This window comes from Bubalus bubalis, chromosome 11 (genome assembly GCF_019923935.1).
Source record: "Bubalus bubalis isolate 160015118507 breed Murrah chromosome 11, NDDB_SH_1, whole genome shotgun sequence".
Classification (NCBI taxonomy): domain Eukaryota; kingdom Metazoa; phylum Chordata; class Mammalia; order Artiodactyla; family Bovidae; genus Bubalus; species Bubalus bubalis.
In genome coordinates this window covers 43,256-69,213 of record NC_059167.1, presented here as the reverse complement: position 1 = coordinate 69,213, position 25,958 = coordinate 43,256, and the positions used below count along the sequence as shown (strand labels likewise).

General features: G+C 39.5%; 1 protein-coding gene across 1 annotated transcript in view; it reads left to right on the top strand.

Moving 5' to 3' along the window:
- The window catches only part of TERB2 (telomere repeat binding bouquet formation protein 2), a 48,720-nt gene that overhangs the window by 19,881 nt on the left and 2,881 nt on the right, over nt 1–25,958 (top strand). The window contains exon 6 of the mRNA XM_025295060.2: nt 16,488–16,576. Coding sequence (XP_025150845.1) covers nt 16,488–16,576 — 89 coding nt within the window. The remainder of the gene's footprint in view (nt 1–16,487; nt 16,577–25,958) is intronic.

Sequence of the window (25,958 nt, the reverse complement as noted above, 5' to 3'; positions counted from 1 at the left end):
ATATAGATCAATGGAACAAAATAGAAAGCCCAGAGATAAATCCACGCACATATGGACACCTTATCTTTGACAAAGGAGGCAAGAATATACAATGGATTAAAGACAATCTCTTTAACAAGTGGTGCTGGGAACTCTGGTCAACCACTTGTAAAAGAATGAAACTAGAATACTTTCTAACACCATACACAAAAATAAACTCAAAATGGATTAAAGATCTCAACGTAAGACCAGAAACTATAAAACTCCTAGAGGAGAACATAGGCAAAACACTCTCTGACATACATCACAGCAGGATCCTCTATGACCCACCTCCCAGAATATTGGAAATAAAAGCAAAAATAAACAAATGGGACCTAATTAACCTTAAAAGCTTCTGCACATCAAAGGAAACTATTAGCAAGGTGAAAAGACCGCCTTCAGAATGGGAGAAGATAATAGCAAATGAAGCAACTGACAAACAACTAATCTCGAGAATATACAAGCAACTCCTACAGCTCAACTCCAGAAAAATAAATGACCCAATCAAAAAATGGGCCAAAGAACTAAATAGACATTTCTCCAAAGAAGACATACAGATGGCTAACAAACAGATGAAAAGATGCTCAACATCACTCATTATCAGAGAAATGCAAATCAAAACCACTATGAGGTACCATTTCACACCAGTCAGAATGGCTGCGATCCAAAAGTCTACAAGTAATAAATGCTGGAGAGGGTGTGGAGAAGAGGGAACCCTCTTACACTGTTGGTGGGAATGCAAACTTGTACAGCCACTATGGAGAACAGTGTGGAGATTCCTTAAAAAACTGGAAATAGACCTGCCTTATGATCCAGCAATCCCACTGCTGGGCATACACACTGAGGAAACCAGAAGGGAAAGAGACACGTGTATCCCAATGTTCATCGTAGCACTGTTTATAATAGCCAGGACATGGAAGCAACCTAGATGTCCATCAGCAGATGAATGGATAAGAAAGCTGTGGTACATATACACAATGGAGTATTACTCAGCCATTAAAAAGAATACATTTGAATCAGTTCTAATGAGGTGGATGAAACTGGAGCCTATTATACAGAGTGAAGTAAGCCAGAAAGAAAAACACCAATACAGTATACTAACGCATATATATGGAATTTAGAAAGATGGTAACAATAACCCTGTGTACGAGACAGCAAAAGAGACACTGATGTATAGAACAGTCTTATGGACTCTGTGAGAGAGGGAGAGGGTGGGAAGATTTGGGAGAATGGCATTGAAACATGTAAAATATGTATGAAATGAGTTGCCAGTCCAGGTTCGATGCACGATACTGGATGCTTGGGGCTGGTGCACTGGGACGACCCAGAGGGATGGAATGGGGAGGGAGGAGGGAGGAGGGTTCAGGATGGGGAACACATGTATACCTGTGGCGGATTCATTTTGATATTTGGCAAAACTAATACAGTTATGTAAAGTTTAAAAATAAAATAAATTAAAAAAATAAAGTCTATTTTATCTGATATGAGTATTGCTACTCCTGTTTTCTTTTGGTCTCTATTTGCATGGAATATCTTTTTCCAGCCTTTTACTTTCAGTCTGTATGTGTCCCTTGTTTTGATGTGGGTCTCTTGTACACAACATATATAGGGGTCTTGTTTTTGTATCCATTCAGCCAGTCTTTGTCTTTTGGTTGGGGCATTCAACCCATTTACATTTAAGGTAATTATTGATAAGTATGATCCCATTGCCATTTACTTTATTGTTTTGGGTTCGAGTTTATACACCTTTTCTGTGTTTCCTGTCTAGAGAATATCCTTTAGCATTTGTTGGAGAGCTGGTTTGATGGTGCTGAATTCTCTCAGCTTTTGCTTGTCTATAAAGCTTTTGATTTCTTTTTCATATTTGAATGGAATCCTTGCTGGGTACAGTAATGTGGGCTTTAGGTTATTTTCTTTCATCACTTTAAGTATGTCTTGCCATTCCCTTCTGGCCTGAAGAGTTTCTATTGAAAAATCAGCTGTTATCCTTATGGGAATCCCCTTGTGTGTTATTTGTTGTTTTTCCCTTGCTGCTTTTAATATTTTTTCTTTGTGTTTGATCTTTGTTAATTTGATTAATATGTGTCTTTGGGTGTTTTGCCTTGGATTTATCCTGTTTGGAACTCTCTGGTTTTCTTGGACTTGGGTGATTATTTCCTTCCCCATTTTAGGGAAAATTTCAACTATTATCTCAAGTATTTTCTCATGGTCTTTCTTTTTGTCTTCTTCTTCTGGGACTCCTATGATTCAAATGTTGGGGCATTTAACATTGTCCCAGAGGTCTCTGAGACTGTCCTCGTTTCTTTTAATACTTTTTTCTTTTTTCCTCTCTGTTTCATTTATTTCTACCCTTCTATCTTCTACCTCTTCTTTTCACAGCTATTTGTAAGGCCTCCCCAGACAGCCATTTTGCTTTTTTGCATTTCTTTTCCATGGGGATGGTCTTGATCCCTGTCTCCTGTACAATGTCACGAACCTCCATCCATAGCTCATCAGGCACTCTATCTATCAGATCAAGTCCCTTAAATCTATTTCTCACTTCCACTGTATAATCATAAGGAATTTGATTTAGGTTATACCTGAATGGTTTAGTGGTTTTCCCTACTTTCTTCAATTTAAGTCTGAATTTGGTAATAAGGAGTTCATGATGTGAGCCACAGTCAGCTCCCGGTCTTGTTTCTGCTGACTATATAGAGCTTCTCCATCTTTGGCTGCAAAGAATATAATCAATCTGATTTAGGTGTTGACCATCTGGTGATGTCCATGTGTAGAGTTTTCTCTTGCATTGTTGGAAGAGGGTGCTTGCTGTGACCAGTGCATTTTCTTGGCAGAACTCTATTAGTCTTTGCCCTGCTTCATTCTGTATTCAAAGGCCAAATTTGCCCGGTACTCCAGGTGTTTCTTGACTGCCTACTTTTGCATTCCAGTCCCCTATAATGAAAAGGACATCTTTTTTGGGTGTTAGTTCTAAAAGGTCTTGTAGGTCTTCATAGAACCATTCAACTTCAGCTTCTTCAGTGTTACTGATTTAGGCATAGACTTGGATTACTGTGATATTGAATGGTTTACCTTGGAAATGAAAGAGATCATTCTATCGTTTTTTAGATTGCATCCAAGTACTGCATTTCGGGCTCTTTTGTTGACCATGATGGCTACTCCATTTCTTCTAAGGGATTCCTGCCCACAGTAGTGGATGTAATGGTCATCTGAGTTAAATTCACCCTTTCCAGTCCATTTTAGTTCACTGATTCCTAGAATGTCGAGGTTCACTCTTGCCATCTCCTGTTTGACCACTTCCAATTTACCTTGATTCATGGACCTAACATTCCAGGTTCCTATGCAATATTGCCCTTTACTGCATCGGACCTTGCTTCTATTACCAGTCACATCCACAACTGGGTATTGTTTTTGCTTTGACTCCATCTCTTCATTCTTTCAGGAGTTATTTCTCCACTGATCTCCAGTAGCATATTGGGCACCTTTGACCTGGGAAGTTCATCTTTCAGTCTCATGTCTTTTTGCCTTTTCATACTGTTCATGGGGTTCTCAAGGCAAGAATACTGAAGTGGTTTGCCATTCCCTTCACCAGTGGACCACATTCTGTCAGGAAAAGAAATGCAAAAAAGCAAAATGGCTGTTTAGGGAGGCCTTACAAATAGCTGTGAAAACAAGAGAATCAAAAAGCAAAGGAGAAAAGGAAAGATATAAGCATGTGAATGCAGAGTTCCAAAGAATAGCAAGGAGAGATAAGAAAAGCCTTCCTCAGCCATCAATGCAAAGAAACAGAGGAAAACAATAGAATGGGAAAGACTAGGGATCTCTTCAACAAAAGTAGAGATACCAAGGGAACATTTCATGCAAAGATGAGCTCGATAAAGGACAGAAATGGTATGGACCTAACAGAAGCAGAAGATATTAAGAAGAGGTGGCAAGAATACAGTGAAGAACTGTACAAAAAAAATCTTCATGACCCAGATAGTCACGATAGTGTGATCACTCACCTAGAGCCAGACATCCTGGAATGTGAAGTCAAGTGGGCCTTAGAAAGCATCACTACGAACAAAGCTAGTGGAGGTGATGGAATTCCAGTTGAGCTATTTCAAATCCTGGAAGATGATGCTGTGAAAGTGCTGCACTCAATATGCCAGCAAATTTGGAAAACTCAGCAGTGGCCACAAGACTGGAAAAAGTCAGTTTTCATTCCAATCCCAAAGAAAGGCAATGCTAAAGAATGCTCAAACTACTGCACAATTGCACTCATCTCACGCTAGTAAAGTAATGCTCAAAATTCTCCAAGCCAGGCCTCAGCAATACCGTGAACTTCCAGATGTTCAAGCTGGTTTTAGAAAAGGCAGAGGAACCAGAGATCAAGTTGCCAACATCTGCTGGATCATGGAAAAAGCAAGAGAGTTCCAGAAAAACATCTATGTCTGCTTTATTGACTATGCCAAAGCCTTTGACTGTGTGGATCACAATAAACTGTGGAAAATTCTGAAAGAGATTGGACTACCAGACCACCTGACCTGCCTCTTGAGAAACCTATATGCAGGTCAGGAAGCAACAGTTAGAAGTGTACATGGAACAACAGACTGGTTCCAAATAGGAAAAAGAGTACATCAAGACTGTATATTGTCACCCTGATTATTTAACTTCTCAGCAGAGTACATCATGAGAAACACTGGGCTGGAATAAGCACAAACTGGAATCAAGATTACCGGGAATATCATTAACTTCAGATATGCAGATGAGACCACCCTTATGGCAGAAAGTGAAGAGGAACTAAAAAGCCTCTAGATTAAAGTGAAAGAGAAGAGTGAAAAAGTTGGCTTAAAGCTCAATATTCAGAAAATGAAGATCATGGCATCTGGTCCCATCATCACTTCATGGGAAATAGATGGGGAAACAGTGGAAACAGTGTCAGACTTTATTTTTTGGGGCTCCAAAATCAGCGCAGATTGTGATAGTAGCCATGAAAGTAAAAGACGCTTACTCCTTGGAAGAAAAGCTATGACCACCCTAGATAGCATATTGAAAAGCAGAGACATTACTTTGCCAACAAAGGTCCATCTAGTCAGGGCTATGGTTTTCCAGTGGTCATGTATGGATGTGAAAGTTGAACTGTGAAGAAAGCTAAGTGCTGAAGAATTGATGCTTTTGAACTGTGGTGTTGGAGAAGACTAGTGAGAGTCCCTTGGATTGCAAGGAGATCCAAACCAGTCCATTTAAAGGAGATCAGTCCTGGGTGTTCATTGGAAGGACTGATGCTAAAGCTGAAACTCCATTACTTTGGACACCTCACGCGAAGAGTGACTCATTGGAAAAGACTCTGATGCTTGGAGGGATTGGGGGCAGTAGGAGAAGGGGACAACAGAGGATGAGATGGTTGGATGGCATCACTGACTCGATGGACATGAGTTTGTGTGAACTCTGGGAGTTGGTGACGGACAGGGAGGCCTGGCATGCTGCAATTCATGAGGTTGCAGAGTCGGACACGACTGAATGACTGAACTGAACTGATCTTATACCTCATTTATCCTATCTTCTGCCTCTGTTATTCTACCGTTGCTTCCCTCCAGAGTATTTTTGATTTCATTTATTGCATTATTCATTATATATTGACTCTTTTTTCTTCTTCTAGGTCCTTGTTAAACCTTTCTTGCATCTTCTCTATCCTTGTCTCCAGGTTATTTATCTGTAACTCCAATTTGTTTTCAAGATTTTGGATCATTTTCAATATAATTATTCAGAATTCTTTATCAGGTAGATTCCCTATCTCTTCCTCTATTATTTGGTTTGGTGGGCATTTATCCTGTTCCTTTACCTGCTGGGTATTTCTCTGCCTTTTCATCTTGTGTATATTGCTGTGTTTGTGGGTGGCCTTTCTGTATTCTGGCAGTTTGTGGTTCCTCTTTATTGTGGAGGTTCCTTGCTGTGGGTGGGGCTGGATGGGTGGCTGTCAAGGTTTCCTGGTCAGGGAAGCTTGTGTTGGTGTTCTGGTGGGTGGAGCTGGATTTCTTCTCTCTGGAGTGCAATTAGGTGTCCAGTAATGAGTTTTGAGATACCAACGGCTTTGGTGTGACTTTGGGCAGCCTGTATATTGAAGCTCAGAGCTATGTTCCTGTGTTGCTGGAGAATTTGAGTGGTATGTCTTGCTCTGGAACTTTTTGGCTCTTGGGTGGTGCTTGATGAGCTCTTATCCATTAATGTTCCCTGGAGTCAGGAGTTCTCTGGTGTTCTCAAGATTGGACTTAAGCCTCCTGCCTCTGGTTTTCAGTCTTATTCTTACAGTAGCCTCAAGACTTCTCCATCTATACAGCACCGATGATAAAACATCTAGGTTAATGATGAAAAGTTTCTCCACAGTGAGGGACACCTGGAGAGATACACAGAGTTACACAGAGAAGAGAAGAGGGAGGAAGGAGATAGAGGTGACCAGGAGGAGAAGAGGGGGAATCAAAAGAGGAGAGAGCGAGCTAGCCAGTAATCACTTCCCTGTGTGCTCTCCTGATGTTCAAACTGGTTTTAGAAAAGGCAGAAGAACCAGAGATCAAATTGCCAACATCTGCTGGATCATAGAAAAGGCAAGAGAGTTCCAGAAAAACATTTATTTCTGCTTTATTGACTATCCCAAAGCCTTTGACTGTGTGGATCACAATAAACTGTGGAAAATTCTGAAAGAGATGGGAATACCAGACCACCTGATCTGCTGCTTGAGAAATTTGTATGCAGGTCAGGAAGCAACAGTTAGACATGTTACAACAGACTGGTTCCAAATAGGAAAAGCAGTACGTCAAGGCTGTATATTGTCACCCTGTTTATTTAACTTATATGCAGAGTACATCATGAGAAACGCTGGACTGGAAGAAACACAAACTGGAATCAAGATTGCCAGGAGAAATATCAATAACCTCAGAATGCAGATGACACCACCCTTAGGGAAGAAAGTGAAGAGGAACTCAAAAGCCTCTTGATGAAAGTGAAAGTGGAGAGTGAAAAAGTTGGCTTAAAGCTCAACATTCAGAAAACGAAGATCATGACATCCGGTCCCACCACTTCATGGGAAATAGATGGGGAAACAGTGGAAACAGTGTCAGACTTTATTTTTCTGGGCTCCAAAATCACTGCAGATGGTGACTGCAGCCATGAATTTAAAAGACACTTACTCCTTGGAAGAAAAGTTATGACCAACCTAGATAGCATATTCAAAAGCAGAGACATTACTTTGCCAACAAAGGTTCATCTAGTCAAGGCTATGGTTTTTCCTGTGGTCATGTATGGATGTGAGAGTTGGACTGTGAAGAAGGCTGAGTGCCAAAGAATTGATGCTTTTGAACTGTGGTGTTGGAGAAGACTCTTGAGAGTCCCTTGGACTGCAAGGAGATCCAGCCAGTCCATTCTGAAGGAGATCAACCCTGGGATTTCTTTGGAAGGAATGATGCTAAAGCTGAAACTCCAGTACTTTGGCCACCTCATGCGAAGAGTTGACTCATTGGAAAAGACTCTGATGCTGGGAGGGATTGGGGGCAGGAGGAGAAGGGGACGACAGAGGATGAGATGGCTGGATGGCATCACGGACTCAATGGACATGAGTCTGAGTGAACTTCGGGAGTTGGTGATGGACAGGGAGGCCTGGCGTGCTGCGATTCATGGGGTCGCAAAGAGTCAGACACGACTGAGCGACTGATTTGATCTGATCTGATCTGATGTGCTTTCCACAGTCTGGACCGCTTAGAGATGTTCACGGAGTTACACAAAGAAGAGAAGAGGGAGGAAGGAGACAGAGGTGATCAGGAGGATAAAAGGGGGAATCAACAGGAAAGAGACAGATCTAGCCAGTAATCTGTTCCCTAAGTATTCTTCACAGCCTGGAACACACAAAGAGATTGACTGAGTTGGGTAGAGAAGAAAAGGGGGAGGGGGGAGATAGAGGCAACCTGGTGGAGAAAAAGGAGTTTAAAGCGGGAGAGAACAATCAGGCCAGTGATCTCGCTCTCACGTAAAAATGGGTACTGAAGATCGTGTTCTTAAAGGTAGAAAGTTGATAACAAATACCAAAAAGCAAAGATTAAAAATCTAGAGTAGAGATTAGATTCTCAAAAATACAGTATTAACAGAAAACAAAACAACAGCAACAAAACAACAAACAAAGTCACAAAAGTTATGAAATATATATATATGAAGTTTGCTTTAAAAATATGGTCTTTTTTTTTTTGCAAGGTAATAGTAGGTTATAAAAGTGAAAATTAAAGGAGTAATAGGGGACTTAAAAGAAAAAAATTTTTTTTAATTTAAAAATTGATAATAGTAAAAATATATCTAGGTCTTTCTCTGGAGCTGTTCCAGACAGTGTGAGGTCAGTTCATTTTCTGATAGTTCCATGGTCCAGCTTGTACTTCTCAAGGTCTATAGGCCCCTTCCTATGTAGTCAGTGCTAACCTACAGAGTTTTAATCTATTGCACCTGTCACTTCCAAAGCGGTTCCCTGTTTATTTTAGCTTCTTCTGTTTGCTGGTCTCCTCAGTGTCTAATTTCTGCCCTGACACAAGGCGGGGCAGTGGTGGTCACTTTTTTTAGGTTCACTTGTTCAGTCGTGCTATGGGGAGGGAGGAACACTGCAAACAAATATCACTGGCGTGTGCTCACAGTGATTCAGTCACGCTGGGTTTGACCCTGCTCACGGCATGTGTGCTTTCCCAGTCTACACTGCTCAGGCTCTAGGTTGCTCTGCTGGGAACTGTCTGATGCTGGCCCTGGGTTGCATGGCACAACCCAGGTCTAAGCCACTCAGATTCAGGTTCTCGGGTACTCCACAAAGGTGCAGACTCCGTTGGGCCTGCGTTATGTGCCCGTCCCAGTTCCGAGCGGCTTAAGTGACCAGGTGCTTGGCGAGCACAGTTGCCCCCAGTTGAAGGCTATGACTTATCCCCTCCCCCGTCCCAGCCGCTTGGTTTTCTGGGTGTACAATGGGCGTGCCTTCTCAGGTGTGCTGTGTGTCTCTTCTGAGGAGCTGATCTCTGGCTGTGACCCTCCTGGCAGATGTTGACCATCCAGAATCCCAAGAAGTCTTGGTTAGCAACAAAGTCTGCTTGCACTTTGGTATGGGATGCCTCTCTGGGGCTGCAATTGCCCCCTTCCGGCTCTGGCTGCCCTCACCTGTCTGTCTCCAGTGGGGGATGGGCCGGTCCACAGCCGGCTAGCTCTGCTCAGTCCTTTGTTCTGTGAGTGGGCCTTTGTTCTGGCGGTGTCTTAGATTAAGGCTTTTATAGTTATCCCACAGTCTGGGTTACTATCTCAAGCTAGTTCGCTCAGATTGCTCTCGGGGCATTCAGGCCCGGTCCTTGCCCAAAGCAATGCAGCCCGCGCCTCCCTGTGCAGCCCCCGCTTGCTAGTGGGGTTGCCAACGTCTGGGCTGCTGCTCTGCTGGGAGTTGCTGAAAGGCAATTACAATTGAGGAAACAGGTTCAGAGAGTTAAATAATTCACCCTGTATTATTTAAGTAGTGAAGGTAATTTGAAACCAATTCTAGAGTCCAAACTCTTAATCATTGTGCTGTTTTTCTTTCCCAGTATGTTCCCAAATCTTCTGAAAATGGCATGAATTTTTGCTTATTTTTCTTGTTCTTGTTTTATAATAAATGTAATGCATCTAGTTTGACAAAATGGAAAATACTAACAACAACAACAAAAAGAATAAAGAGAATTTAAATTGTAAGCAAACCCACCACTCAGATAACCACCATCAACATTAGTACATTTCTTGCTAGTTTTATACAGATACACACATTAAATGGGCTTACCGGGTGGCACTAGTGGTAAAGAATCCACCTGGCAATGCAGGAGATGTAAGAGACATGGGTTCCATTCCTAGGTCAGGAAGATCCCCTGGAGGAGGGCATGGCAACCCGCTCCAGTATTCTTGCCTGGAGAATCTCATGGACAGAGGAGGCTGGTGGTTGAGAAACCAGACACATGGGCATAGACGTCCATAGGATTGCAAAGAGTTGGACATGACTGAAGCGAGTTCCATGTACACATTAAGTAGAGTTGAGGTCGGACAGCAGAGAGTCTGTCTCTTGATTTTCTGTTTATTATTGTATGGGCAGTTCCCCATTTTGAAAAACCTTATTTGATATTATGTCTGTAATGGCTGTATTGGGATTTAATCTTATTGTCTGTTTAACCACCTCCCTTTAAATTAAAAAAAATTTATACTTTGCTACTCTTGTAGCACCTTCATAAATATCTTTTTAAAAATAAATCTTTCTCGACTTTTTAGATAATTTTCTTTTTGTTTTTTTTTTTTGGCTGCACCATGTTGCTTCCAGGATCTTCGTTTCTTGACCAGCTACTTGGCAGTGAAAGTACAGAGTCCTAACCACTGGACAGCCATGAAATTTCCTAGATAATTTTCTTAATGTAAATTCTCAGATGTGGATTTTATGATATTAATGAAACATGAATGTTTTTAAAGGCCATGATGCCTATTGTTAGTTGCTTCCCATAAAAGTACAAATTTAAAAATCCCACCAGTGTTTGTCTCACTGCATCCTCATCAGTATATTAATAAGTCTTGTGCTAACTTAATAGATGAAAAATAGGTTCTTGGTTTAATTTGCATTTTTTATTAGGTTTGAATCTTTTTTATTAGTATTTTACATGTCCTTTTCTATGACTTATTTTTACCCTTTCCTTATTTTCTACTGGGAGTCTTACTGTTTTTCTTATCAACTTGTCTGATATCTTTATATAATAGCTATATTATACTTTTTGTCACATTGCCACATATCCAGTTTGTCACATTGTTTCCTCAGATGTTTATCTGTCTTATATTTTTTGGAGACATAAGTTTTGAATTTTTACATTGTTAAACTAATCACTTTTCTTTTTCTTTTACTGCTTTTATGTCCAGAAAAGTTCTTTCCCATTTAGATATCAAATAGGTTTTTTATTCTGCAGATATTCATTTTGTATATGGTATATGTTAACAGTTGAAGATCAAAATTTATTTCTGTCTTACAAATAAGTTTCCACCAGTTTTTTTAAAGTCATAAACATCTCTGTTTATTGAACACAAACTTGGTGAGCAATGGTGCCAATAGTTTTTATCCATACCTCAAATAACTGTCACAGAAAATGTAAAATTCACTGTTCTTTCCCCATTTTTAGACTTCTACCAGTTTTTTAGAATAAATCTATCTCCAGCTGATGTGTGATTTTCTTTGTCATATGTTGTTTTTAATATGTCTGGAGATCTGTTTTTAGGCTATGCTCTATTTCATAAATCTGTGGATTTGTTTTGATATTCTTCTAAGTTATATAACTTAAATACAATATTCTTTTAAGTTATTTAACTTTATGTATTTTAATACCTGACAAGGCATGTAAATACTAAACTCATTGCTCTCCTTTTAAAAATCTTTTCCTTAGTTCTTCATGCCTACTTATTATTTTCTATTGTCAAATTTTATTTTTAATAGATAATATATTCATATGGTTCAAAATTCAAGATACACAAAAGGGGAAACTATGAAATATACTCTTACCTCTGATGCAGGGTAGCTCCTCTCGGCCACTGCCCCTGCCCTTGGGCATGGGGTAGCTCGTCTCGGCCACTGCCTCTGCCAACCTAGATAGCATATTAAAAAGCAGAGACATTACTTTGCCAACAAAGGTCCGTCTAGTCAAGGCTATGGTTTTTCCAGTGGTCATGTATGGATGTGAGAGTTGGACTATAAAGAAAGCTGAGTGCAGAAGAAGTGATGCTTTTTAACTGTGGAGAAGTTCACAGTTGATGCTTTTGTTGGAGAAGACTCTTGAGAGTCCCTTGGACTGCAAGGAGATCCAACCTGTCCATCCTAAGGGAGATCAGTCCTCGGTGTTCATTGGAAGGACTGATGTTGAAGCTGAAACTCCAATACTTTGGTCACCTGATGCGAAAAGCTGACTCATTTGAAAAGACCTTGATGCTGGGAAAGATTGAGGGCAGGAGGAGAAGGGGACAACAGAGGATGAGATGGTTGGTTGGCATCACCGACTCGATGGATGTGGGTTTGGGTGAACTCCAGGAGTTGGTGATGGACAGGGAGGCCTGGTGTGCTGCGGTTCATGGGGTCACAAAGAGTCGGACATGACTGAGCAACCGAACTGAACTGAACTGATGAAATATACTGGCTTCTAGATAGCCCGTTTCCCTCCCAGAACAACCAGTATTATCAGGTTCTTGTATATGTGTATACTGGCAAATTCAAGTAAATATTCTTCCTTTTCTTCATAGATAGTAATATTCTATAAACGTTGTTCAGCACCTTTCCTCCTTTCACTTAATAATTTACCTTTTAGATCATTCCATGTTAACTACATAAAGAATGTTTTCATTTTTATGCTATGTAGTATTTTATTATATGGATTTACCATAATTTATTTAACTTTTCCTATTTTACTGGACTTGAGGTGATTTCTCATTTGCTGTTAAAATCAGTGCTTCAGTGATTGATCAAGTAATGTCATTTTGTGTGTGTGCAAGTGTCTGTAGAGTAATTCTTAGAAGGGGGATTGCTGAGTCAGGAGTATATACATTTTGTATCCTTGATAGGCCTTGTCAAATTGCCCTCTAAGAGGTTAAACCAACTTACATTCCAATTGATTTTGTATTTACATGGCTAGGGTAACCAGACATCCAGATTTGCTTGGGACGGTCTTGGTTTTAGCACTGAAAAGCCCATGTCTGAGAAATCCCTCAATCCAGGGTAAACTGGGATAGTCACCATTCTTCTATACTTTCTCTGACACAGTGTGATAACATTTCTAGCTTCACATTAGCCTTTTGCTAATATATGTTACCCCTTCCCTCTTCTTTACCTCAGCAGATTCTGGCTTTTCTTTATTTTCCTCTACAGTGCCTGGTAGACACATGCTACTTTGGAAATATAGACCTTGTTAAGACTTATCCTGTAGTGTGGCATTCCAGATGTGCTATGGGTAAAATAAGGTGAAGGCTGTTTGCCAAAGAAATACATAATTTATATAAAAAATAAATGTCATAAATAAAAAATGGGTTTTGCATGCAGAAATTTTGTACTATATGTATTCATTCTTTTTTAAAAGAAATTATTCATTTTTGTCTGCACTGGGTCTTTGCTGCTGTGCACAGGGTTTCTCTAGTTGCAGCGAGTGGACTTCTCATTGCAGTGGCTTCTCTTGTTGTGGGGCATGGGCTTGGCATGAGGGTGCCCCATGGCATGTGAAATCTTCCCAGACCAGGGATCGAACCCGTGTCCCCTGCTTTGGCAGATGGATTCCTAACCACTGGACAAAGACCTGTATTCATTCTTTCTTACTAATATTTTCTTTAACGGCTCCTTGCGTTTTGTGTCATTTTTTAAGAAAGCCTTCTATGAGATTATTATTATTTTGCTATGGTTTTTCTTAATGATATTTTTAAATTGAAATCTTTGACACATTTCAAATATATCTTGGTGTAAGATGTGAGGTATGGATCTCACCTTCTTTTTTTTCTTCAGATAATTACTTACTTTTATCTGTTGGTTTGAATGAATAATTTATCTCCCCCCCTGCCACTGTATTGAAATGCCACCTTTATCCTAGGTTAAATCCCTTTAAGTATTTGGGTCTATTTCTGGACTTTATTATTAATATATTCTATTACATTCATTTGTCATACAACAGTACCACTGTTTTAATTATTTATAATATTATTTAATATCTAGAGCTAGTTCCTCCTCCTTACTCTTTTCCAAATTTTCTTAGTTAACTATTCTTCCTGGTTTATTTTTCCATCTGAATTTTGATAGAATTTGAACCAGCCTGTTCATATTAAAAATTCCTGTTGTTATTTTTAGTAACATTACAAAAATTATAGGTTAATTTAGGGAGACTTTGATGCTGAACCTTCCTATCTGATAAAATGGTATATTTTTCCTCACTTGTTCAAGTTTTCTTTTGTGGACCTTAAAAATTTTTTTTCAGGGGACTTCCCTGGTGGTCTAGTGGCTAAAAATCCGTGCTCCCAATGCAGGGGGCCCTAGTTAGATCCCTGGTCAGGGAGCTAGATCCTACATGCTGCAACTAAAGATCCCGCATGCTGCAACTAAGATCTGGTGTAGCCAAATAACTAGATAAATATTAATTTTTTTTTCATATTTTCTTCATATGAATCTTATATTTCTTTTAAGATTATTCCTAGGTATTTTTTCATGTTATTATAAATTTAATCTTACCTCCTGTTAGATCTTCTAACGTGATTGTTCCTGTGAATTTTAGAATTATTTCTTCTTGAGCACTAAAATCCCTTTGAAAATAATTGATAATTTTCAGTATTCCTATCCAAGACAATGCCTTTTTTGTTTTTATTTTTTGATATCTCAGTAAGGTTTCCTAATTTTTCTACACATAGAATCAGAAACTGCTTATTATGTTATTCCTAGATTTTTATGAACTTTGTTGCTATAGTGGATTGGATCATTTTTTCCATTTTATTTTCATTAGTCATCGTTGATACATAGAAAATTTATTTATTTTTGAGTATTTGTCTTACATTTGCTCAATTGGAATCTTTAAGATTCTAAAAATATTTCAGTTTTTCCTCTTGGCTTTTCAGGGTACACATTTATATCATTTGTTAATAATGAAAGTATTTTTTCTTCCTTTTCTCTATATAGCTCTTCTATTTTAGTAGCTATCTCTTCCATTTCTTGCTTTTCCCTCCCCCATCTCTTTCTGCTTGGCCAGAAATTATAGAGCCATGGTAAATAATAACAATGATAATGGGTATCCTTGTTTAGTCCCTTACTTTTCTGGGAACATTGTTTTGCTTTATTTGTAGGACTCTTCCTAAATGAACTATGGTTTCTCTGTTTTCATTTCTTTTCCTTTAATTTATTGGCCATGCCTCATGGCATGCAGGATCTTAGTTGCCCAACCAGAAATCAAACCCATGACTCCTGCAGTGGAAGCACAGAGTCCTAACCATTGGACCGCCAGGGAAGTCTCCAAGCTATAGTTTTTTTTAGATGGACTTTTAAACAAATTGAAAATAAAGTCTTTGTTATAACTCAATATAATTTTAGATATTTTTTAGGAAAATAAATTTAAGGATGACCTCAATGTTTTATTATTGAAGTTTTTATTCTCATACGGTTGTATTATCTATGGATTATATACATAATATAGTAATATAAATATATTACTAATATATTATAAATATATATAAATCTAAATATAGTAAACATTGCTATTTGGGAGTTAGAAAATAAGATATTTCAGTTGAAAACTGCTTAGCTCTGTAAAAATTAGAATATAATTAATTATACTATATAACCACACTCAGAATAATTTAACTTTTTCTCTTTTTAACTCAGAGTCACTTAGTGTACCTCATGTTTTTTCCCAGACATCATTTTTTGCTTAAAATGTGCAAATACTAATTAATAGAGTTCCAGTTATTTGAACACAATAGCAGTAAATGTTACGATTATTTAAAATGGAGCCTTTTCTTTTAGAGTATTTAAAATTACATGTGTATTTATGTTTTTTATCTAATTATAAGGTATTATTGAATTATTATGCTTTCAAGAATATTGGGGAAAAGACCAGGTCTCTATTACTCAATAAATACTTGTTTTGTGAAGCAGTCAAGAAAACCAAAAATATCTGTTCAGTTCAGTTCAGTTCAGTCAGTCAGTCATGTCTGACTCTTTGCGACCCCATGAATCACAGCATGCCAGGCCTCCCTATCCATCACCAGTTCCCAGAGTTTACTCAAACTCTTGTCCATTGAGTCAGTGATGCCATCCAACCATCTCATCCTCTGTTGTCCCCTTCTCTTCCCTCCTTCAGTCTTTCCCAGCATCAGGGTTTTTTTCACATCAGTCAGTTCTTTGCATCAGGTGGCCAGAGTATTGGAGTTTCAGCTTCAGCATCAGTCCTTCCAGTGAACATTCAGGATTTATTTCCTTTAGGATGGACTGATTGGATCTCCTTGTTGTCCGAGGGACTCAAAAGAATGTTGTCCAACACCACAGTTCAAAGGTATCAATTCTTTGGTGCTCAGCTTTCTTTACAGTCCAACTCTCACATCCATACATGACTACTGGATAAACCATAGCTTTGACTAGCTGGACCTTTGTTGGCAAAGTAATGTCTCTGCTTTTTAATATGCTGTCTGGGTTGGTCATAACTTCCAAGGAGCGAGCTTCTTTTAATTTTATGGCTGCAGTCACCATCTGCAGTGATTTTGGAGCCCCCCAAAATAAAGTCTGTCACTGTTTCCACTGTTTCCCCATCTGTTTGGAAGCACAAAAGAAGTTCATAGTTAATGTTTCACCTAATAAGACTGAAGTCTTATCACAGAGCAATACATTGCTATACATATTGCCTGGAATAATTTCTAATTTGTATAACAAGTCCAAAAAACAAATATAAATATGACTTTCTATATGTTTCATTTTATAGCACAGAAAAGCATTTTATAAGGACTCCAGTTGTAGAAAAGCAGATGTACTTTCCTCTTCAGCACTATCCAGTGAACAACATGGTAACAGGTAATTTAAAATATAATTTAGAGTCAACTCAAGTAGGGAAGAAACAAGGGAATATCCTGTACAAAGTATAACTCCCCTGTCATACACACTAATAGGAGACCTCATCACACATTAAATAAATTAATCTGCAGAACTGACCCAAAATAGGCCCTGTATTTCCTGTGTTAAAATGCTGGTCTATTGGTAAGGTGGAAACACATCCGTGTTTACATAAGACAGTTCCAGTTTATGCCTGTTATCCTGGCATCAACTTTTGCTCTTAAGTGTCCCAATTTGGAAAATTAATTGTATAAAATGTTAGTGTTAGTTGCTCAGTCATGCCCAGCTCTTTGCGGCCCCCAGGACTGTAGGCCCCCAGTTTCCTTTGTCCATGGAATTCTCCAGTCAAGAATACTGGAGTGGGTAGCCATTCCTTTCTCCAGGGGATCTTCCCGACTCATGGATCAGGTCTCCTGCATAGTAGGCAGATTCTTACCATCTGAGCCACCAGGGAAGCCACCAGGAAGCCACCAGATTAACTGCTTGAACAATCCTAATTATATAGTTTCCTATGAGAATCGGATGAAACATAGGTCCCTTCCCCTAAGCATACATACATACAAACATAACACATAAACTTTACATATAATTTAAAGAGGCTCACATGTGCCCAGAAGCCCTTTCATGGGTCACCCAGATGTTGAAAGACTCCATATTTATAGGTTTTCTAGTGCCCAGCAAAAAAAGAAGGCAGTTAATTGAGGCTGACATTGACAGGGTGCAAACAAAGGAGCTAGTTGAAAAGTGGCCGTTGAAATTTGAATAGTGTTAAGTGAGGCAAAGTAGGAAATATTATTTGGATAATTTGATGTGGGTAGTATTTAGCAGGGTCATTGTTAATTTTAAAAATAGAGGATTTAAAAAATTTGTTTTTAAAACACTACAATTAAAATGTGTGGATTTTTGGATGTTTCATTATAAAATCATTTGTATATTTATCATTTTATCTTTTTTAGCAGTGTCATAATTACCTCTTGCAACTAGCTTACAAATTCCTAATGTCTTCTATCATATTACTGTTCGTCTAACCAAGTTTATCTATCCAATTGTTTTATTAGTTTTTTCCTTCTATTCATTTGAGTAATATAAATGGCCTTCAGAAAAGCAATTAAGAACTTTGAATGTATAGTTTGGGGCTGAGTGTTGGCTATATCAAAGAAAACTATTCCAACTATGATAGTAGAAAAGTCAGTTCTGGAACTCTTAGGAGCAATTTTTTTTTTTTTAAACAAATTCAACAGGTTTTATTGCTTCATATGGTACATTCTTTTTTTTAATATAAATTTATTTATTTTAATTGGAGGCTAATTACTTTACAATATTGTATTGGTTTTGCCATACATCAACATGAATTCACCACAGGTATACACGTGTTCCCCATCCTGAACCCCCCTCTCTCTTCCTTCCCCATACCATCCCTCTGGGTCATCCCAGTGCACCAGCCCCAAGCATCCAGTATCATGCATCAAACCTGGACTGGCGATTCGTTTCATATATGATATTATACATGTTTCAATGCCATTCTCCCTAATCATCCCATCCTCGCCCTCTCCCACAGAGTCCAAAAGACTGTTGTATACATCTGTGTCTCTTTTGCTGTTTCGCTTACAGGGTTATCATTACCATCTTTCTAAATTCCATATATATGTGTTAGTATACTGTATTGGTGTTTTTCTTTCTGGCTTACTTCACTCTGTATAATCGGCTCCAGTTTCATCCACCTCATTAGAACTGATTCAAATGTATTCATTTTAATGGCTGGGTAATACTCCATTGTGTATATGTACCACAGCTTTCTTATCCATTCATCTGCTGATGGACATCTCATGTCCTGGCTATTATAAACAGTGCTGTGATGAACATTGGGGTACACGTGTCTCTTTAAATTCTGGTTTCCTCAGTGTGTATGCCCACAGTGGGATTGCTGGGTCATAAGGCAGTTCTATTTCCCGTTTTTTAAGGAATCTCCACACTGTTCTCCATAGTGGCTGTACTAGTTTGCATTCCCCCCAACAGTGTAAGAGGGTTCCCTTTTCTCCACACCCTCTCCAGAATTTATTGCTTGTGGACTTTTGGATCGCAGCCATTGTGACTGGCATGAAATGGTACCTCATTGTGGTTTTGATTTGCATTTCTCTGATAATGAGTGATGTTGAGCATCTTTTCATGTGTTTGTTAGCCATCTGTAATGTATGTATTCTTTGGAGAAATGTCTATTTAGTTCTCTGGCCCATTTTTTGATTGGGCCGTTTATTTTTCTGGAATTGAGCTGCAGGAGTTTCTTGTATATTTTTGAGATTAGTTGCTTGTCAGTTGCTTCATTTGCTATTATTTTCTCCCATTCTGAAGGCGGTCTTTTCACCTTGCTTATAGTTTCCTTTGTTGTGCAGAAGCTTTTAAGTTTAATTAGGTCCCATTTGTTTATTTTTGCTTTTATTTCCAATATTCTGGGAGGTGAGTCATAGAGGATCTTGCTGTGATATATGTCGGAGAGTGTTTTGCCTATGTTCTCCTCTAGGGTTTTTATAGTTTCTGGTCTTACGTTTAGATCTTTAATCCATTTTGAGTTTATTTTTGTGTATGGTGTTAGAAAGTGTTCTAGTTTCATTCTTTTACAAGTGGTTGACCAGTTTTCCCAGCACCACTTGTTAAAGAGATTGTCTTTAATCCATTGCATATTCTTGCCTCCTTTGTCAAAGATAAGGTGTCCATAGGAGCAATTGTTGACTGCAAAGAACAGTGAACTAAGAAGAAGTACAGTTGCCCTTTGGATAGCAAGTGTTTGAACTTCCAGGGTCCACGTATATGAGGGTTTTTAAAATAATAAATGCTACAGTTCTACATAATCTGCAGCTGGTTGAGTTTGCAGATGTAGAACCACAGATAAAGAGGAACATTGAATCTCCAGGGCCATACATTGTAACTGGATTTTTGACTGCTGGAAGAGTTGGCACCCTTAACCCCCCCATTATTTGGAGGGTCAACTGTACTTAATTACTACGATTGGGAGTAGCTGATTGCTGCCTAGATTTTTCCCTAGATCTAAATATTCAGATAAGATGTAGGTACCTTAAACCATGGATGGTTATGGTATAGTATTGGTATTGATTTTGCTTCAGGCAGCTCCATCACCACGTACTAAATGTCTTTTGCTCATTTGGATTTACTGACTGTTTGATAACATAAAGACCAATAATATTAAAATCAGCCATGCAATAAAGACAAATGCTTAGATTTGGACAAGTAACAATGCTGTTCTATATCTCATTGCCATCTTACTGTTTAAAAAGACATGGAAGTGTTATATAAAACAAACTAAAAAAGAACTATAGGGATGTCTCTGGTGGACCAGTGGTTAAGACTCAGGGCTTCCAATACAAGGGGCCTGGGTTTGATCCCTGGCTTCCCAGGTGGCACTAGTGATAAAGAACCCACCTGCCAGTGCAGGAGATGTAAGAGACATGGGTTTGATCCCTCAGTCAGGAAGATCTCCTGGAGGAGGAAATGGCACCCCACTCTAGGACTCTTGCCTAGAGAATCCCATGGACAGAGGAGCCTGGAAGTTACAGTCCATAGGGTCACAAAGAGTCAGATGCAATTTAGCACACAGGCAGAGAGCTAGATCCCACGCGCCACCACTAAGATCCAGTGCAGCCAAATAAAATTATTAAAAACTGTAAAAATAATCATTAGTCATCTTTAAAGTATAATTTTAACCTGTGGTAAGCTGGTATTGATTTTATTGGTAGAACTAAAGTAAAATCTTCTAATTTTTTAATTTGTGAAGTTGAATAATTATTTTTTTCTTTCTAATACTGCATTAAATTTAAAAATAGTACTTTCTTGGAAGAAAGCTTTATTTAAAAAATAATTTAATTGTCTTTAATTTTGACATAAAGTGACAGTCTTTCCTTTTTTATCATGCCCATTTGCCTGTACAGGAAGAAATAACTTCCTGTTGAGAAAATCAGCGTGTGTTAATTGAAAATGTAGGGCAGTGGTAATCTGATTGAAAATGTAGGGCTGCGGTATTCTAATTTAGCAGCGTTATCAACATTTGTGACTATAACTTTACTGTCTCTTCCTCAAAATGGGTTGAGTTCAACTCAGTGAATGTTAAATCTCTTAAAATAAATCTAATTATATGTCTGGTTTTAGAAAATACAAGTTGGAGCTATACCCTAGAACAGGGTTTCTCAGTCCTGGAACTGTCATATATGGCATTTTCAGTTCAGTTCAGTCACTCAGTCGTGTCTGACTCTTTGCAACCCCATGGACTGCAGCACGCCAGGCTTCCCTGTCCATCACCAAGTCCTGGGGCCTACTCAAACTTGTGTCCATTGAGTCGGTGATGCCATCCAACCATCTCATCTTCTGTCATCCCCTTCTCCTCCTGCCTTCAATCTTTCCCAGCATCAGGGTCTTTTCAAATCAGTCAGTTCTTTGCATCATGTGGCCAAAATATTGGAGTTTCAGCTTTAGCATCAGTCTTTCCAGTGAATATTCATGATTGATTTCCTTTAGGATGGACTGGTTGGATCTTCTTGCTGTCCAAGGGACTCTCAAGAGTCTTCTCTAACACCACAGTTCAAAAGCATCAGTTCTTTGGTGCTCAGCTTTCTTTATAGTCCAACTCTCACATCCATACATGACTACTGGAAAAACCATAGCTTTGAAATTGACGGACCTTTGTTGGCATTTTAGGTCAGATGATTCTTTGTTGTAGAGAGCAACCCTGGCCAGTGCCCATTAGATGCCAGTAGCACCCCATCCAGAAACATGCCCCTCTCCACCACATGACCCCCATGTTGTGACAACCAGACATATATCCAGGTGTTACCAGTGTCCCATAAAATATCAAAGTTTTCTTGGTCTGTTTTTTGTTTATTTTTTGCTTATGATGGGAATTAAGTTCTCTCAGTCTGCTGTCACCGGTTATAACCATAATAAAAAATTCTGATTAACAGCTCCATATGTGGCTTCCCAGTGGCTCAGTGGTAAAGAATCTGTATGCAATGCAGGAGATGCAGGAGACACCAGTTTGATCTCTGGGTCAGGAAGATCCCCTGGAGGAGGGCATGGCAACCCACTCCAGTATTCATGGTGGGAAAAGCCTATGGACAGAGGAGCCTGGAGGGCTATGGTCCACAGGGTTGTAGAATCAGACATGACTGAAGCAACTGAGCACATATAGTTAATAAAAAGGAAAAGAATAACTAATAGTGATAAATTTCTTGCAGGCAAAAAATTTCAATCCTAGACCCCCATGCATTAAAGTGTGAAGTCTTAACTCCTGTCTACCAGGGAAGTCCCCAAACCAAAAAGTTCTGATAATTAAAAGTTTGGGAACTTATAAGAGATACTTTATTAGTTACATATTCAGTTCAATTCAGTTCAGTCACTCAGTCATGTCTGACTCTTTGTGATCCCATGGACTGCAGCATGCCAGGCCTCCCTGTCCATCACCAACTCCCGGAGTTCACTCAGACTCATGTCCATTGAGTTGATGATGCCATCCAACCATCTCATCCTCTGTTGTCCCCTTCTCCTCCTGCCTTCAACCTTTCCCAGCATCAGGGTCTTTTCCAATGAGTCAACTCTTCTCATCAGGTGACCAAAGTATTGGAGATTCAGCTTCAACATTAGTCCTTCCAATGAACATTCAGGACTGATCTCCTTTAGGATGGACTGGTTGGATCTCCTTTCAATACAAGGGACTCTCAAGAGTCTTCTCCAACACCACAGTTCAAAAGCATAAATTCTTCGGTGCTCAGCTTTCTTTATAGTCCAACTCTCACATCTATATGTGACTACTGGAAAAACCATAGCCTTGACTAGACAGAACTTTGTTGGCAAAGTAATGTCTCTGCTTTTGAATATGTTGTCTATGTTGGTCATAACTTTTCTTCCGAGGAGTAAGCATCTTTTTATTTCATGGCTGCAGTCACTGTCTGCAGTGATTTTGGAGCCCCCCAAAATAAAGTCTGCCACTGTTTCCTCTGTTTCCCCATCTATTTGCCATGAAGTGATGGGACTGAATGCCATGATCTTTGTTTTCTGAATGTTGAGTTTTAAGCCAACTTTTTCATTCTCCTCTTTCACTTTCATCAAGAGGATCTTTAGTTCTTCTTTGCTTTCTGCCATAAGGGTGGTGTCATCTGAATATCTGAGGTTATTGATATTTCTTCCAGCAATCTTAATTCCAGCTTGTGCTTCATCCAGCCCAGCATTTCTCATGATATACTCTGCATTTAAATTAAATAAGCATGGTGCCAATATATAGCCTTGATGTACTCCTTTTCTTGTTTGGAACCAGTCTGTTGTTCCATGTCCAGTTCTAACTGTTGCTTCCTGACCTGCATAAAAGTTTTTCAAGAGGCAGATCAGGTGGTCTGGTATTCCCATCTCTTTCAGACTTTTCCACAGTTTATTGTGATCCACACAGTCAAAGGCTTTGGCATAGTCAATAAAGCAGACATAGATGTTTTTCTGGAACTCTCTTGCTTTTTCGATGATCCAGCGGATGTTTTCAATTTCATCTCTGGTTCCTCTGCCTTTTCTAAAACCAGCTTGAACATCTGGATGTTTATGGGTCATGTACTGCTGAAGCCTGGCTTGGAGAATTTTGAGCATTACTTTACTAGCGTGTGAGATGAATGCAGTTGTGTGGTAGTTTGAGCATTCTTTGACATTGCCTTTCTTTGGGATTGGAATGAAAACTGACCTTTTCCAGTCTTGTGGCCACTGCTGAGTTTTCCAAATTTGCTGGCATATTGAGTGCAGCACTTTCACAGCATCATCTTCCAGGATTTGAAATAGCTCAACTGGAATTCCATCACCTCCACTAGCTTTGTTCGTAGTGATGCTTTCTAAGGCCCACTTGACTTCACATTCCAGGATGTCTGGCTCTAGGTGAGTGATCACACCATCGCGATTATCTTGGTTGTGAAGATCTTTTTGGTACAGTTCTTCTGTGTATTCTTGCCACCTCTTCTTAATATCTTCTGCTTCTGTTACGTCCATACCATTTCTGTCCTTTATCGAGTCCATCTTTCAATGAAATGTTCCCTTGGTATCTCTAATTTTCTTGAAGAGATCTCTAGTCTTTCCCATTCTATTGTTTTCCTCTATTTCTTTGCATTCATCGCTGAGGAAGGCTTTCTTATCTCTTCTTGCTATTCTTTTGAACTCTGAATTCAGATGCTTATATCTTCCCCTTTTTCCTTTGCTTTTTGATTCTCTTGTTTTCACAGCTATTTGTAAGGCCTCCCAGACAGCCATTTTGCTTTTTTGCATTTCTTTTCCATGGGGATGGTCCTGATCCCTGTCTCCTGTACAATGTCACGAACCTCCGTCTGTAGTTCATCAGGCACTCTATCTATCAGATCTAGGCCCTTAAATCTATTTCTCACTTCCACTGTATAATCATAAGAGATTTGATTTAGGTCATACCTGAATGGTCTAGTGGTTTTCCCTACTTTCTTCAATTTAAGTCTGAATTTGGCAATAAGGAGTTCATGATCAGAGCCACAGTCAGTTCCCGGTCTTGTCTTTACTGGCTGTATAGAGCTTCTCCATCTTTGGCTGCAAAGAATATAATCAATCTGATTTTGGTGTTGACCATCTGGTGATGTCCATGTATAGGGTCTTCACTTGTGTTGTTGGAAAAGGGTGTTTGCTATGACCAGTGCATTCTCTTGGGAGAACTCTATTACCCTTTGCTCTGCTTCATTCTGTACTTCAAGGCCAAATTTGCCTGTTACTCCAGGTGTTTCTTGACTCCCTACTTTTGCATTCCAGTAGCCTGTAATGAAAAGAACATCTTTTTTGGTTGTTCATTCTACAAGGTCTTGTAGGTCTTCATAGAACTGTTTAACTTCAGCTTCTTCAGCATTACTGGTCGGGGCATAGACTTGGATTACTGTGATATTCCAAAGTTTGCCTTGGAAATGAACAGAGATCATTCTGTCCTTTTTGAGATTGCATCCAAGTACTGCTTTTCGGACTCTTGTTTACTCTGATGGCTACTCCATTTCTTCTAAGAGATTCTTGCCCACAGTAGTAGATATAATGGTCATCTGACTTAAATTCACCCATTCCAGTCCATTTTATATCACTGATTCCTAAAATGTCGACATTCACTTCTTGCCATCTCCTGTTTGATCACTTCCAATTTGCCTTGATTCATGGACCTAACATCCCAGGTTCCTATGCAATATTGCTCTTTACAGCATTGGAGTTTGCTTCCATCACCAGTCACATCTATAACTGGGTGTTGTTTTTGCTTTGGCTCCATCTCTTCATTTTTTCTGGAGTTATTTCTCCACTGATCTCCAGTAGCATATTGGGCATCTACAGACCTGAGGAGTGCATCTTTCAATGTCCTATCTTTTTGCCTTTTCATACTGTTCATGGGGTTCTCAAGGCAAGAATACTGAAGTGGTTTGCCATTCCCTTCTCCATTTATATATTGCTGTGTAACAAATTGCTTCAAAACTTAGCAGCTTAAGACAGTGAACACTTATTATTTTATAGTTTCTGAGGACCAGGAATCCAGGAGCATCTTAGTTGGATGGTGGTAGTTTAGTTGCTAAGTTGTGTCCAACTCTTGTGACCCCAAGGACTATAGCCTGCTATGCTCCTCTGTCCATGGGATGTCCCAGGCAAACATACTGGAGTGGGTTGCTGTTTCCTCCTCTAGGGGATCTTCCCGACCCAGGAATAGAACCCAGGTGTCTTGCATTGCAGGCAGATTCTTTATTGAGTAAGCTACGAGAGAAGCCTTAGTTGGATACTTATGTCTAATAATCTCTAGTAAGGTTGTAGTCAGAGAAGGCAATGGCACCCCACTCCAGTACTCTTGCCTGGAAAATCCCATGGACGGAGGAGCCTGGTAGGCTGCAGTCCATGGGGTCGCTAAGAGTCGGACACGACTGAATGAATTCCCTTTCACTTTTCACTTTCATGCATTGGAGAAGGAAATGGCAACCCACTCCAGTATTCTTGCTTGGAGAATCCCAGGGATGGGGGAGCCTGGTGGGCCGCTGTCTATGGGGTCGCACAGAGTCGGACACGACTGAATCGACTTAGCAATAGCAGTAGCAAGGTTGTAGTCAGTTTGTCAGCTAGTTTGCAGTCATTTTCAGTTCAGTTCAGTTGCTCAGTCGTGTCCGACTCTTTGCGACCCCATGAATCGCAACATGCCAGGCCTGCCTGTCCATTACCAACTCCCGGAGTTCACTCAGACTCACATCCATCAAGTCAGTGGTGCCATCCAGCCATCTCATCCTCTGTCGTCCCCTTCTGCTCCTGCCCCCAGTCCCTCCCAGCATCAGAGTCTTTT